The sequence below is a fragment of the Centroberyx affinis genome, unplaced genomic scaffold (genome assembly GCF_046629955.1).
Source record: "Centroberyx affinis isolate AG114_WGS23_722 - 3 ecotype Tasmania unplaced genomic scaffold, CSIRO-AGI_Caff_v1 ptg006088l_1, whole genome shotgun sequence".
In the NCBI taxonomy this organism is placed as follows: Eukaryota; Metazoa; Chordata; class Actinopteri; order Beryciformes; family Berycidae; genus Centroberyx; species Centroberyx affinis.
Window position 1 is genome coordinate 85,785 of NW_027283099.1, and position 11,688 is coordinate 97,472.

General features: G+C 45.1%; 1 protein-coding gene across 1 annotated transcript in view; it reads left to right on the plus strand.

Moving 5' to 3' along the window:
- Positions 1-8,408, plus strand: part of wasf1 (WASP family member 1) — a 59,756-nt gene extending 51,348 nt beyond the window's left edge. Inside the window, exons 6-9 of the mRNA XM_071512102.1 lie at positions 4,671-4,834; positions 5,069-5,245; positions 7,387-7,946; positions 8,157-8,408. Coding sequence (XP_071368203.1) covers positions 4,671-4,834; positions 5,069-5,245; positions 7,387-7,946; positions 8,157-8,314 — 1,059 coding nt within the window. The 3' untranslated portion in view covers positions 8,315-8,408. The remainder of the gene's footprint in view (positions 1-4,670; positions 4,835-5,068; positions 5,246-7,386; positions 7,947-8,156) is intronic.
- The last annotated feature ends 3,280 nt before the right edge of the window (positions 8,409-11,688 follow it).

The following is an 11,688-nucleotide window of genomic DNA, read 5'->3' on the forward strand; positions in this document are numbered from 1 at the left end:
TCCTCTGGTTTGCTGTGGACAACTGAGCCCCCCACCCCACTACTAACCCCCCTCCAATACTCACCTGCCCTGACTGCATCCCAGTTCTGCATTAGGGGTAGGACAGCAGACATTACAGACCTTTTGTCAGTGATTTTTTTCCCCCTCAAAAAAGGTAAAATTGTTGTATTACAGTGTTCGACTCCCCTTGAAATTGAAGATTCTTGATTCTACCCTTAGATTTTTCACTAGTTCCTTTTTTGAAAATCTTAACACTGCACTTATACCTTCATATCTGTGAAGTAGAATGGGGAAGAGTGCAAGAAAAGGAAATTGGGACGCAGCCATAACTCCTCTAACAGCAAGACACCTCAGATCTGTCACATTTCAGATCTGGTTTTCAGTTGACTGCACATTGCTTTGGAATGGTAGCTCTCTCTAGACGACCTCTTGCCTTGCAGACCTCTCTTTGCCGGTCAAACTAACATAAACACAATCCCTCACACCTAACCTCACATTTTCTGGCGTAAGGACTGGTTTTCCGAGGCGTTTCTACACATATATACAGATATGGAAACATAGCTACTACGCATAGCTGCAGATGCACATTTGTTTCTCTGGTGATGAAGGCATCACCTGCATTTCACATTCATCATACCGCTCTTAATTGTAGCACTGTTTGAAAGCTTGCTATTTCCAAAGCCCTTAAGGCAGTGACACGCAAACACATTTTCTTCAATATCGCCGTCAGGCTTCATGATAATGCAGAATAGTAAGATAATGCAATCCAAAAAATGCCACAGCCAAACTTTTCTACAGAGATTAATTTGTGTGCCGTAATTCTCCAATGATTACCTTATTGTAATTACCCTCATCAGAAAAACAGAAGCCTCAGATAATTACTGTACAAGCGCGTACAATGCAAATCCATTAGATGGAGCAGCAGCAGCAGTGTGTGTGTATGGTGTGAGGGGTGTGTGTGTTGTCAGCCCCGGGGTGGTCGAGTGGTAGTGGGCCTCCGAGGGCCTCCCTGTGGGGGTTAGTTACCCAGCACCGTGGCTGCAGATCTGCTGAGTCTGTCACATTTAACACGCACACACAAAACTGCACACACGCAGACACACAAAGTCACGCACATAACACGCACGGACACAAAACTACACATAAACACAAGCACACACGCGTACAAGGATGCATTCCGTACATAACGCATAAATCTATAAATATTACACAAGCGCACACACGCTCACTTCCACGCGCAGTGCTTACACAGCGCGACACACTCTCCGACACAGTGCTGCTGCATTCAGATGAAGGATGAATACCTAGCTGAGGCGCACGGCCTTCTGAAATTAGCTACATTTATAAAGGCAGTGACATACGCACGCGCACACACACACACACACACACACCGCAGACGCTCTATTTCTTGTTCTGTCTCATACGTACAAACACAGATTCTTCCAGCGCCCCTCATACCCTCACCTCCCACCCTTGTTTACTCGTTCCCTTTCTACAATTAAGAAAGACTGTTTTCGCATTCTCATTATGGGAACTTCACTCTGTAGCGCTCTGCGGGACAGCAGGCTTAGCTGCTTGTCTCGTTCTCATGGCGTTATGCATTTGGCTCTTTACCTGTGTTGCATGTCTACCCCTGCCACTCCTCACTGTAATATAAATAGCGCTGAAATCCCATAATAATATTCCAAAAAACCTCTGGTTAGTATGAGAGCATAATCAGTTAAATTTGCAAATGTGCTCTGCCGAGTCCTCCAGGCTGCATGGCTTTCTTTTCGCTGGTTTTGTTTTTCTATTTTGATCATTCTAAGACGCAACATTTTTCACTCCGCAAACTTTCCAGGAAGTCAGAGGTTAGTCCGTGCAACTATTCTTGAAAATTACATGTCAGCGTCTGATGTGAGCTTCTGTGTCCCTTGTCCTCCCTAAAAAGAATCGGCTGAATTGCGAGAGGCCCAACACACGGTTGGAAAAAAACATTGCGGCAGAGGATGATAAGTTAAAATATTTGACCTTTTGGTGCAGCTCTGTCGGCCGTAGCAGTCGGTGTTGTCAGAATTTACCGCTGTCTCGCGTTGGAAATAAATGATATCCAGTTTGGCGTCCAGATATAAATGTGCTGGGGCAGGGCATTAGAGCTGTGTGTGTGTGTGTGTGTGTGTGTGTGTGTGTGTGTGTGTGTGCACATGTATGCTTGAGCGCAGCGCCTCACCCTTAGCCAGTGCTTCATCAGCGGTAATGGGCCGTGATGAATCAGAACCTAATCAATGTGCATTACCATTAGGATTTATTCCCATGCTCGCTCTCCACCAGCCCAGCCACAGCAGTGGGCGGGCGGGGGCAAAATCAACATCAGTTAGCCAAACCAGAGCAGATGCCGTCCCCGACCCACGTCGGGTTGAATCAGCCGCCTGTCAGCCAGCATGTTTCATCCAAACACCAGCACACGCATAGCAAAAACACACACACACACACACACACACACACATCAGTGTTTCTTCTGTTATTGAATAAGCGGGGTGGGCCACCCTGGAGGAGCCACATTGCATACAAGAAATCAATTAGTATTGGTTTTTCAATGGAGAGTGCTAGTGTCACATGCTGGAAATTATGTGTCAGAGGCCTATTCTTTCTTTCCCATGCCAAGAAAAACTTCTGGGGGAAGTGCTACACACACACACACACACACACACACACACACACACACACACACACACACAAACAGATACACACAATCTGCATGGTTTTGCTACTAATAGAAATGGGATTGTGATGATGGTTTGTTTCTCACAAGCTAGAAAGCAAGCGGGGAAAATGTGTTTGTATGTGTTTTTGTCAAGGGAGTTAGTAGAATATGTGTTTTATTCGACTCATGCTGCACTTTGCACATTCCCTGATCTTGTTATGGCTGCCAGCCTTCCTGCTTAAGCTCATGACATAAACCTAAAATATGTGCTGGTTCAGTTAGAAAATGTGTTTATATCAGAACTGTATATTACTTTCTAATCTGAATGCATAAGCCTGTATGTTCAGTCTACAAATAAACTCATAGAATATATTTGTCTGGAATGTTAAAGAAGGTGCTTTGCATATCAATGTTTAGTTGGACTGTTATATGCCCCCTCCCCTCTTCATTTTAGTTCCCTTGTTGTGCTATAACCTGCTATGTGTTATTTTGTGTTGGCTTGCGTGTGTGTGTATATGTGTGTGTGTGTGTGTGTGTTTTGCATGTCATTCTCCAGTGTGTGCTATTGTAGTTTTGAAAGTTTATTTCCCCACATCTAGAAATATGCCTTTGTAGCTTGTCCTCCCATTCCAGTGAGATCTTTCTCTTTCTACCACAGTCTTCTCTCTGTTATTTCCCAGTGTGCTTAAATGATATGTTTGCGCCGGACTGTGTCCTGCGTCCTGCCTGCATTGTGACGTCCCCCAGCTGTGCACGCTGTCATTTTCTGTTTAACAGCACTTTTTCTTTTTCTCCTCTCTTTCCCTTTTGTCCCACTCGGTCTCACCGCTCCCCGTGTTTTGTCCCCGCTCACTGTGTGCAGCGGTGTTGTGCTGAATCCTGTGCCGTGTTGATTTTTTGCCCCCCTCCCCTCACCCCCCGGTGCTTCTCTTGTGGTTTTGTTTTTGTTCTTGTAGTTGCAGGACCCCCGCATGTATGATCAGGTCTATAGGTACTTAGACCTTCCAGGGCAGGTATGTGAAAAATACAGCGATTTTATTTCAAAACACTGTGTGTGTGTGATTTCTGCTACAGCTGCTACATTTCCTTATAAACCAATGTGTGCTGAGATTCAAAGTCATGCTTTGGTCTGGGAATCAGGGAGTGCTGTTGATTTTAACAACAGGTAAAATCCTTGCAAATTGTTACTTAATTACTGTACATGTGATGTTTTTCAGAGTTTATTTAAAATGTGTACAAGTACGGTTAAGTTATCTGTTCTTAGTCAGTTCAACAGCATTCCCTGTTCCCAGACTTATGTGAGAAAGTCCTTTCTTTTCTGTGTAGTGTTGTAGAGTCCTGCTCCTTAAACAGCCATGTGATTGGTATCTTCAGAGAGCTAGCACAATACACTGTCTATGTGAATATTCCATATTGCTCAGAGTTGTCGCTATGACAACAGCTGCTGCGTAAAATCAAGGAGAACAGACCAAAAGAATCAGGCTTTGGTAAAGTGTGTGTGGATCTTTATGTGGCGCGTTTAAATAAATAGAGAGGGTGTAGCAGCATTCAATATCCAGAGAGGAGTATTAATGTTATAAATGCCAACTTAGATCCATATTTGAATATGGATGTGTGTGTATGTTTGTCTGTGTGCGCAGACACACACAGATAGCTTACCTGAATAGTTGTGAGATGCTTCTCTTGGCCGTCATGTTTCTCTTCCTACTTTTAAGTCTCCGACTGTAAATCTCACCTCAGCCTTTCCTTACAATGAGTAACAGGCAGATTCTGTCACTGACTCTTTTGTCTTAAATCACCTGTAGACCAGCAGCTAATCTGTCATCTCTCTCCTCTCCCTTCCCTCTGTCCTCCCTTCACTTTTTTTTCTTTCTCTCCGTTCCCAAACCATCTCCGCCTCTTCCTCCTAACACGCTCCTGTATTATTACATCCCACACCATCATCTCCTTCTACCTGCCCACCCCCCACCCCCCTCCCCTACCTAAGCTGAAGGCGATAGACCGTCCCCAGGAGCCGGACAAGGTACCGCGGGCGCCCCACGACCGCAAGAAGGAGTGGCAGAAGCTGGCGCTGGGTGCAGAGCTCGCCCAGGACGAACCTGAAGACAAGCAGAGAGAGGCCAACGGCTCGGCAGCCTACCACGACAACAGGTGTGTGTGTGTGGGTGTGTGTGTGTGTGTGTGTGTGTGTGCGAGCTGTTAGCCTGAGGCACAATATTGGATGTTGTGTTTAGTTTATTTCAACTCCTGAAAAAATGCCAGAAAGGAGAGAACAGATTGTGCAGGTGAGAGGAGAACAACTGAATCGGATAATAGAAACCAACAATACAAAAAACAATGTAACTAACTTTATGAAAATGTGCTCCACTGTATCTCCTTGCTTAGGGCTCCATTGTACATGGAACATTTGGACGGGCCCTTCTCGCTGGCGGCGCTGCCCTACACCCAGATGAACGAGCTGCTGAACCGCACCGGGGACAGAATGTACTCGCGGCCCCACGACCCTCCGCCTCCGCCTCCCATGCACTCGCTGGGAGAGATCAAACCACCCTCTATGATCAGGTGGGACACACATGAACACATACCACACATATAGGGTTTTATAGCGTTGTAATAGTCCGAATACCTAGTAATGTTGTAGCAGTCGTATATACTACCAGTCAAAAGTTTGGACACACCTGATTGAATGTACTATGTTTTTTCATTCTCTGAAAGCCATTTTGGTCTAAACGCTAATGCTTAAATTCTCAGAATTTGTTTCTTAGACAAATATAAATAGTTGATCCTATGTATGAATTTCTTTCCAAAGCCTTTGCCTTTCCATCAAGGCAAAGGGTGGCTACTTTAAAGAAAGATATATATAGATATAGATTTGTGTAACACTGTTTTGGTCGCTGCATGATTCCATTTGTGTTATTTTCTAGTTTTTACTATTACTATTACTCTAAAATGTCAAAAATAGTCAAAATAAAGAAACGTTTGGCTGGTATACAAAATAGCATAGTAGTATTATACAAAATCACATAATACACACAAACACAATACACTGAGGTCAGACATCAGACCGTGACAACACACAAGTACAAACACATTTTATGGTTTGCTTCATCTTACTTATGAGTGCCAGAAAGTTTAAAAGTATTTTGACACCTTACCTGACATCTGAGTTGTCCCGATGCGGTAAACCCCACCCATCTGGTGCTCCAAGCAGATTAAAACAAACATGAGGTATTATTCACAAATACTGTTTGACCTCATGTCTGATTCACAAGCACTCACACACACAGTGCAATCCCATCACTATCGATTTTTATTTGTGTATCTGCTTCTTTTACTCCTAGGGATCAATTGGTCACACTGAGTGGCATTCCATTACTTTTAGCTTGTGTTTTGTATCATTTGTTCTGTCGAGATGACAAGGATTTTCCGCTCCGTTAGAGCATGAGCAGAAAAAACAGGGAAGAAGGGGTAGATGGAGTGGTAATGGATGGATGGATGGAGGGCTTGTGGAATGAAGGGGAAGAGAAAAGGAAGCCTAGGAGAAGGGAGGGATCAATAAAGTGTTAAGGCCACTGAGGGTATTACAGGTTGTTTTCTGCCGCAGACTTTTGCCGCATACGTCACTCTTTGAAGGGATGGAGAGATCAGAAGGAGCGACTAAGCCTATATCTCAATGATTTTTGCAAAGGTCCTCACAGCTACGCTCTCCTCTTATTCACCATTTTCCGTCCATCCCTGTTCTTGTTTATTTTTATTTTTCAATCGTTTTCTGACCTTTGGATCCGGCGTCTCTCTATTTCTTCCTTTTCTGTCTTTTTTTTTTTATAGACTCATTCCATATCTCCCTTTTCTCATTTTGCTCTCACTTTACCCCCCTCCAGATTCTTCCGCGCATTTAGCTTAATATGGTGAGCAGATATTGGTACAGATAGAGCCTCAAGTACGCTCGGAGGAAACGCTCCACACATAATCTGCCTCCCCCTCCTGTCTCTCTGCTTTTGCTGAAACGTCTGAAGCAATTTTCTCTGTAGAAAGAAAATTGATTGTGGACGTGTCGGTCTTTGTGCTGCGATGTCCTGTGCGGTAGCTCGATCGCCCACACAGCCTCAAATAGCTTGGGATGCAGCCTGAATGATGGGCCACTTCTGATTACATTCCATCTCGAATATACAAGTTAACGTCTAGATACTCTTTCACTCCTCCTCTTCTATATATAATGTCCTTCACCCTCTAATATGGCAGCCTGAATAAGCATTGCACCCTCCGGCATGCTGTGATTTCCAGTTTCGTAGGGGCTTGTGGCAAAGTTACACCTCCTCTAGGAGCATTATCACTCCATCCAGACTTCTAAACCTCTCCAAAAACACTGCATTTCAAAAAGCTATGTGTGATTACCTCCACCACTCACAATCCCTGTCAGAATGAGGTTGAGCTGTGTGGCAGTTGAGCCTGGTTAGGGGACGCACTGCTGCACCTTTTTCAAATGAGAAGGAATCAGTTGTCTTGTAAACTAAGGTAACACTTTATTTTTGATTTTGAACAAAACAGGGCAAAATGACTTGGAACTTGACTTGCACTTCCTTTGCCAAGAGTTGACAATTGATTTTGATTTGAATTGACTTTTTGGCTGACTCTCTTGGCCTCTCACTCTCTCTCTCCTATCTCCCTCAACCTCTCTCCTCTCTTTCTCTCCCTCCCTCCAGCTCCAGTTCGGGCTTTTCCGACAGCAGACCCCAGTCTCCGGCCCGGACAGCGGGCCTCAACTCCAACACTCCCCCTCCTCCGCCTCCGCCTCTCCCCCCTCCGCCTCCCCCGCTGCCCTCCACGGGCATGCGGGGCACCCCTCCTCCCCCCATCCCTCCCCTACCGGTCCAGCAGCAGCCCCCGGCCATCCCCCCGCCGCCCGCCCCTCTCCAGATCGCCCCGGGCGTCCTCCACCCCGCGCCTCCCCCCGTGGCCCCTCCCCTCCACTCGTCCTCCCCAGCCCGTCTCCAGCAGGTCCTGGACAAGGGCCCGATGCCGGGCCGATCGGACGCCACCGTCCTGCCTCCGCCCCCGCCGCCTCCCCCTCTGCCCCTCCCCGGAGCGCGGAGCTCCTCCCCCTGTCTACCGGGCCCGCCCCCTGTCCCGGCCTTCCCTTCAGCAGGAGCCATGGCCTCCCCGCCGCCCCACGCCCACGATGCGGGGTCCAAGAGGCACCATCCCGCCAACCTGCCGCCCATCAGCGACGCACGCAGCGTCCTGCTGGAAGCTATCCGAAAAGGTGGGTCCAGTCTTACGGTCTCTATTGCAGCCCAACTTCATGGTTTAGGCCGATTAGACAGGTGTATTTTGACATAAAACTTCTTGCCTAGTGCGGCTTTAAATTACACATTCCGCAGCTATGGCAATTATATTCTGCTTCAATAAACCATGATATGAGAACATCAAAAGTTAAAGCCTCCTTCCGCCCTCCTTTCTCCTTCACCTGCAGGCATCCAGCTGCGGAAAGTGGAGGAGCAGCGAGAGCAGGAGGCTAAGCACGAGCGCGTCGGCAACGATGTGGCCACCATCCTGTCCCGCCGCATCGCCGTCGAGTACTCCGACTCCGAGGACGAGTCCGAGTTCGACGAAGGGGACTGGATGGAGTGACGGGCGGAGGCGTCAGGGAGAAGAGAAAGAGCAGGGGCGGCGGCTGAGGCCGAACGTGTGTTCAAGTGCCCCCCCCCACCATCACAACCACCCCTCCAACAAGAGTCTGTTGCACCCCACAAAGAGGAGAAACATCCTTGTTATCCACTACTTTTTTTATCCTGTCCTCTCTCTCTCTCTCTCTCTCTCTCTGTGGTTTGTGTTCGGAGGAGAATCTCCGTGTCGCCCTCGTCTGTCTAGTGTTCTGAGAGAAGTTTTTGTATTCATTTTTTTTTTCCTGCACTACCACGCAACCTTGTTTCTGCTGGGTTTCTTATTACGAAATCCCCCTTGTTTACTATTGTTATACATGAAAATAACTTTTCTTTTTGAAGAACCACTTGTTTTTGTTCCTCATCTGTTCACAGATGTTGTGTGTCGATGTTAAGAAGAAGAAAAAAAAACAATGGGAAAAGAAAAAAAACGATGGCATGTTGCATCTATCTTTAGTTCTCCAGTACAGTTTTGCCACCTGGTGGTTGAAGGTGGCATTGAACGGATGCCGTTTTGATTTTACCGTCTTTTTTTATTTACCTTTTTCTACTGAAACATTTTGCGGTTTTAACGGGCCAGTAGTTGCCAATACTGACCACTTCATGAACAGTCGCCCATCGTGCACACCAGCCGTGGTTTCATCTTGCCGAGTCGTCTGTGTTTTCGCTCTTGCATCAGGACTCAACTTTACCACTTCAGAACAAGCAAAAGATTGTTGATATGTCATGTGATGATTGTTGTATGATTGTGGTGAAAATGAAGAAGGGGGGAGGTATATGGCTTCAGCCGGGTGTGCGCATATCCATCCATCTACACTAATCTTTACCCCAGGGAAATGTATGCCAAGAGATTGAGCAGTTTTTTTTTGAGCCACTTGTGCTCATATTGACATTGAGGCAATGTCAAAGATCAACCTTGAGCCATTGGTTTTCAGTATGTCGTGCTCCCATCCTCCCCACACGTCCTTTTCCTCACGAGTGGACACGGTCTGGAAGTGGTTACATGCTGTAGATGTGCACCACATCTCATGCACCACTCTCTCTCTCTGATGAATATACAGAATGCTGAGGAAAAGGATATAAAGTGTATGAGAAGAAGAGACTTCTGGCTGCGGTAGGAGAGTTTTGAACACACACCTGCGATACCGAAAGGCTTGCGATGCGAAGTGTCCGACCGACACCAGGTACAAACCACTCAACACCACTTGAAGGCAGCTTATCCCACCTCAGATCCCCCTTTACTCCGTACCTGTCCGCTAACGAGAAGCCTTACCTCGTTTGGTTCTAGAGCAGTAATAACAGTTACTCTGAAAACTTCAATAGAAAATGAAAAAATTGTGTGTGACGCTGCCTTTTGAGGCCGAAGACAGAGAAGGATTCATGACGCCTCGTTTTGGCTCATTTCAAAGAAAATGTCTGCCGTCCTTTCCTTTCATTCGTTTGTTCTTTCTTCTACTTGCCTTATTGTTCGTACAAAATGTATCGTTGAGTTGATGAATGTATCGTGCTGTTACTACTTACTTGCCTGCGCTTGTATGGATTAGCTGTTTCTATGTTCGGGGGGGAAAGGGGGCGGAAAGGGAAAAAGAAACCCTGGTTTTAAAAAAACAACAAAGATTAGATCAATACTGTATACCATGTAACTTATGTAACTGTTGACTGTAACAGTTTGCTTGAATTAATAAAAATCTAATGTTATGTTTCAGCCTTAGCTGTTATAGGTTTGCTTTTGTCGAGCTGATGCTGTAGTTTACTCTCTTCCTCTCTTCTGAAGAGAAACAGGAGAAGAGAAAGAGGGGGTCTTTCTCTTCTCCTGTTTCTCTTCACCACTCTTCCCCCCTCTAACTTCCCCCTATCTCCTCACCTCTCTCTCTCCTCTCCTCTTTTCTCTATCTCATTCTTCCCCGCCGTCTCTCTAAACAGAAGATGCTCCTGGAGTTTTCGTATTTATTATCCTGCCACTCTTTTTATTATCTTATTTATTGTCCTGTCACTCTTTATCCCCTAAGCCAGCAGTGTCGAATAAGCTTTGGGCATTTCAGCTTTCATGTCAGGGTGGCAAATGACATCTGCGCCTTAAAATATGCCAGCTTTGGGTCTACAGGGATTAGAACTTGAATACATTTTGCAGCGCTCTCCTCACAATTGCAGTTCCCTGGTAGGAGGAGGCTTATTAAAAGTGTGTGTGTGTGTGTGTGTGTGTGTGTGTGTGTGTGTGTGTGTGTGTGTGTGTGTGTGTGTCTAAGGGAAGATGATGAGGAAGAGATTTAATTACCAGATACTGTGTGTAGTGGTGGTGAACGCTGCTGTATTTACATTCATGCTGGGAAGATTTCCAACAGTTTCACCTTGTGGAGGAAAATGCCTGTTTTACCTGTTTGTTCTTGTTTGTTTGTTTTCCCAACATTGAACTGTGTTGTCAACAGACCTGAAAAAGCAAATAATTCTTAGACAGAATACTTAGTATTATATGAATGGGGTTTGCCACATAATACAATACAATCAGTCAATTTATGTGTTTTACTGACTAGTTGAATTGTATACTCCATCCTTCTGGTGCTCCAAGCAATTTATAACAAAGGCTAAAAATTATTTGCAAATACTGTTTTCCCTAATACTGATAGCCGAAGTGTTCCTGCATGTGTTTCTACTTCACTGTAATCTACACAGTGACAGAAGGCTTAGTGTTGTGTTTCTCCAGGCTGATACAAACATACACATCTGCAGAAAATCTGTTTATTTCATTGTAATGTTGACACCTTTTTCTACTGAAACTGCTCTATAAAGGCATTTGAAGGATTTGTGTAACTAGACAAGTGATGACAACCATCCGTCCACATTCTAGGTTCAGAATACAACAAAATGTGTATAAATATAAACACAGATGCATCCCAAACACTACAATAAGTGCAAGTGTTCTCAGAAAAGGCATGGCATGGGCAGCAAGCACTGAAATGTATTCATAACTAAACACAGTCAACATTCAGAACTACCACAGTCAAAAAGCCTTTGCTTACACTATTCACTACTGACAGGAACTGCAGCTTAATGGCAGGATAGATAAAAGGGAATTTGATCAAGTGAAACATGATAAAGTACTAATCAAAATCAATAATTTACAAATTCTTTCAACCCAACCATGACTATGTCCATACTCTGTATTACAATATCACTGTCAATCGAAACTATTCAACACTCATTCATCACTCATTACTGTTTATTGCTAGAGATAATTACAGACTGAATATTACAGGGTATCTGCAGGTTTCAGAAAGTCGAATTTGAGACTTTTTAAGACATTTCTAATGCTATCAAGATCAATTACAAGCCGAAATAACAAAA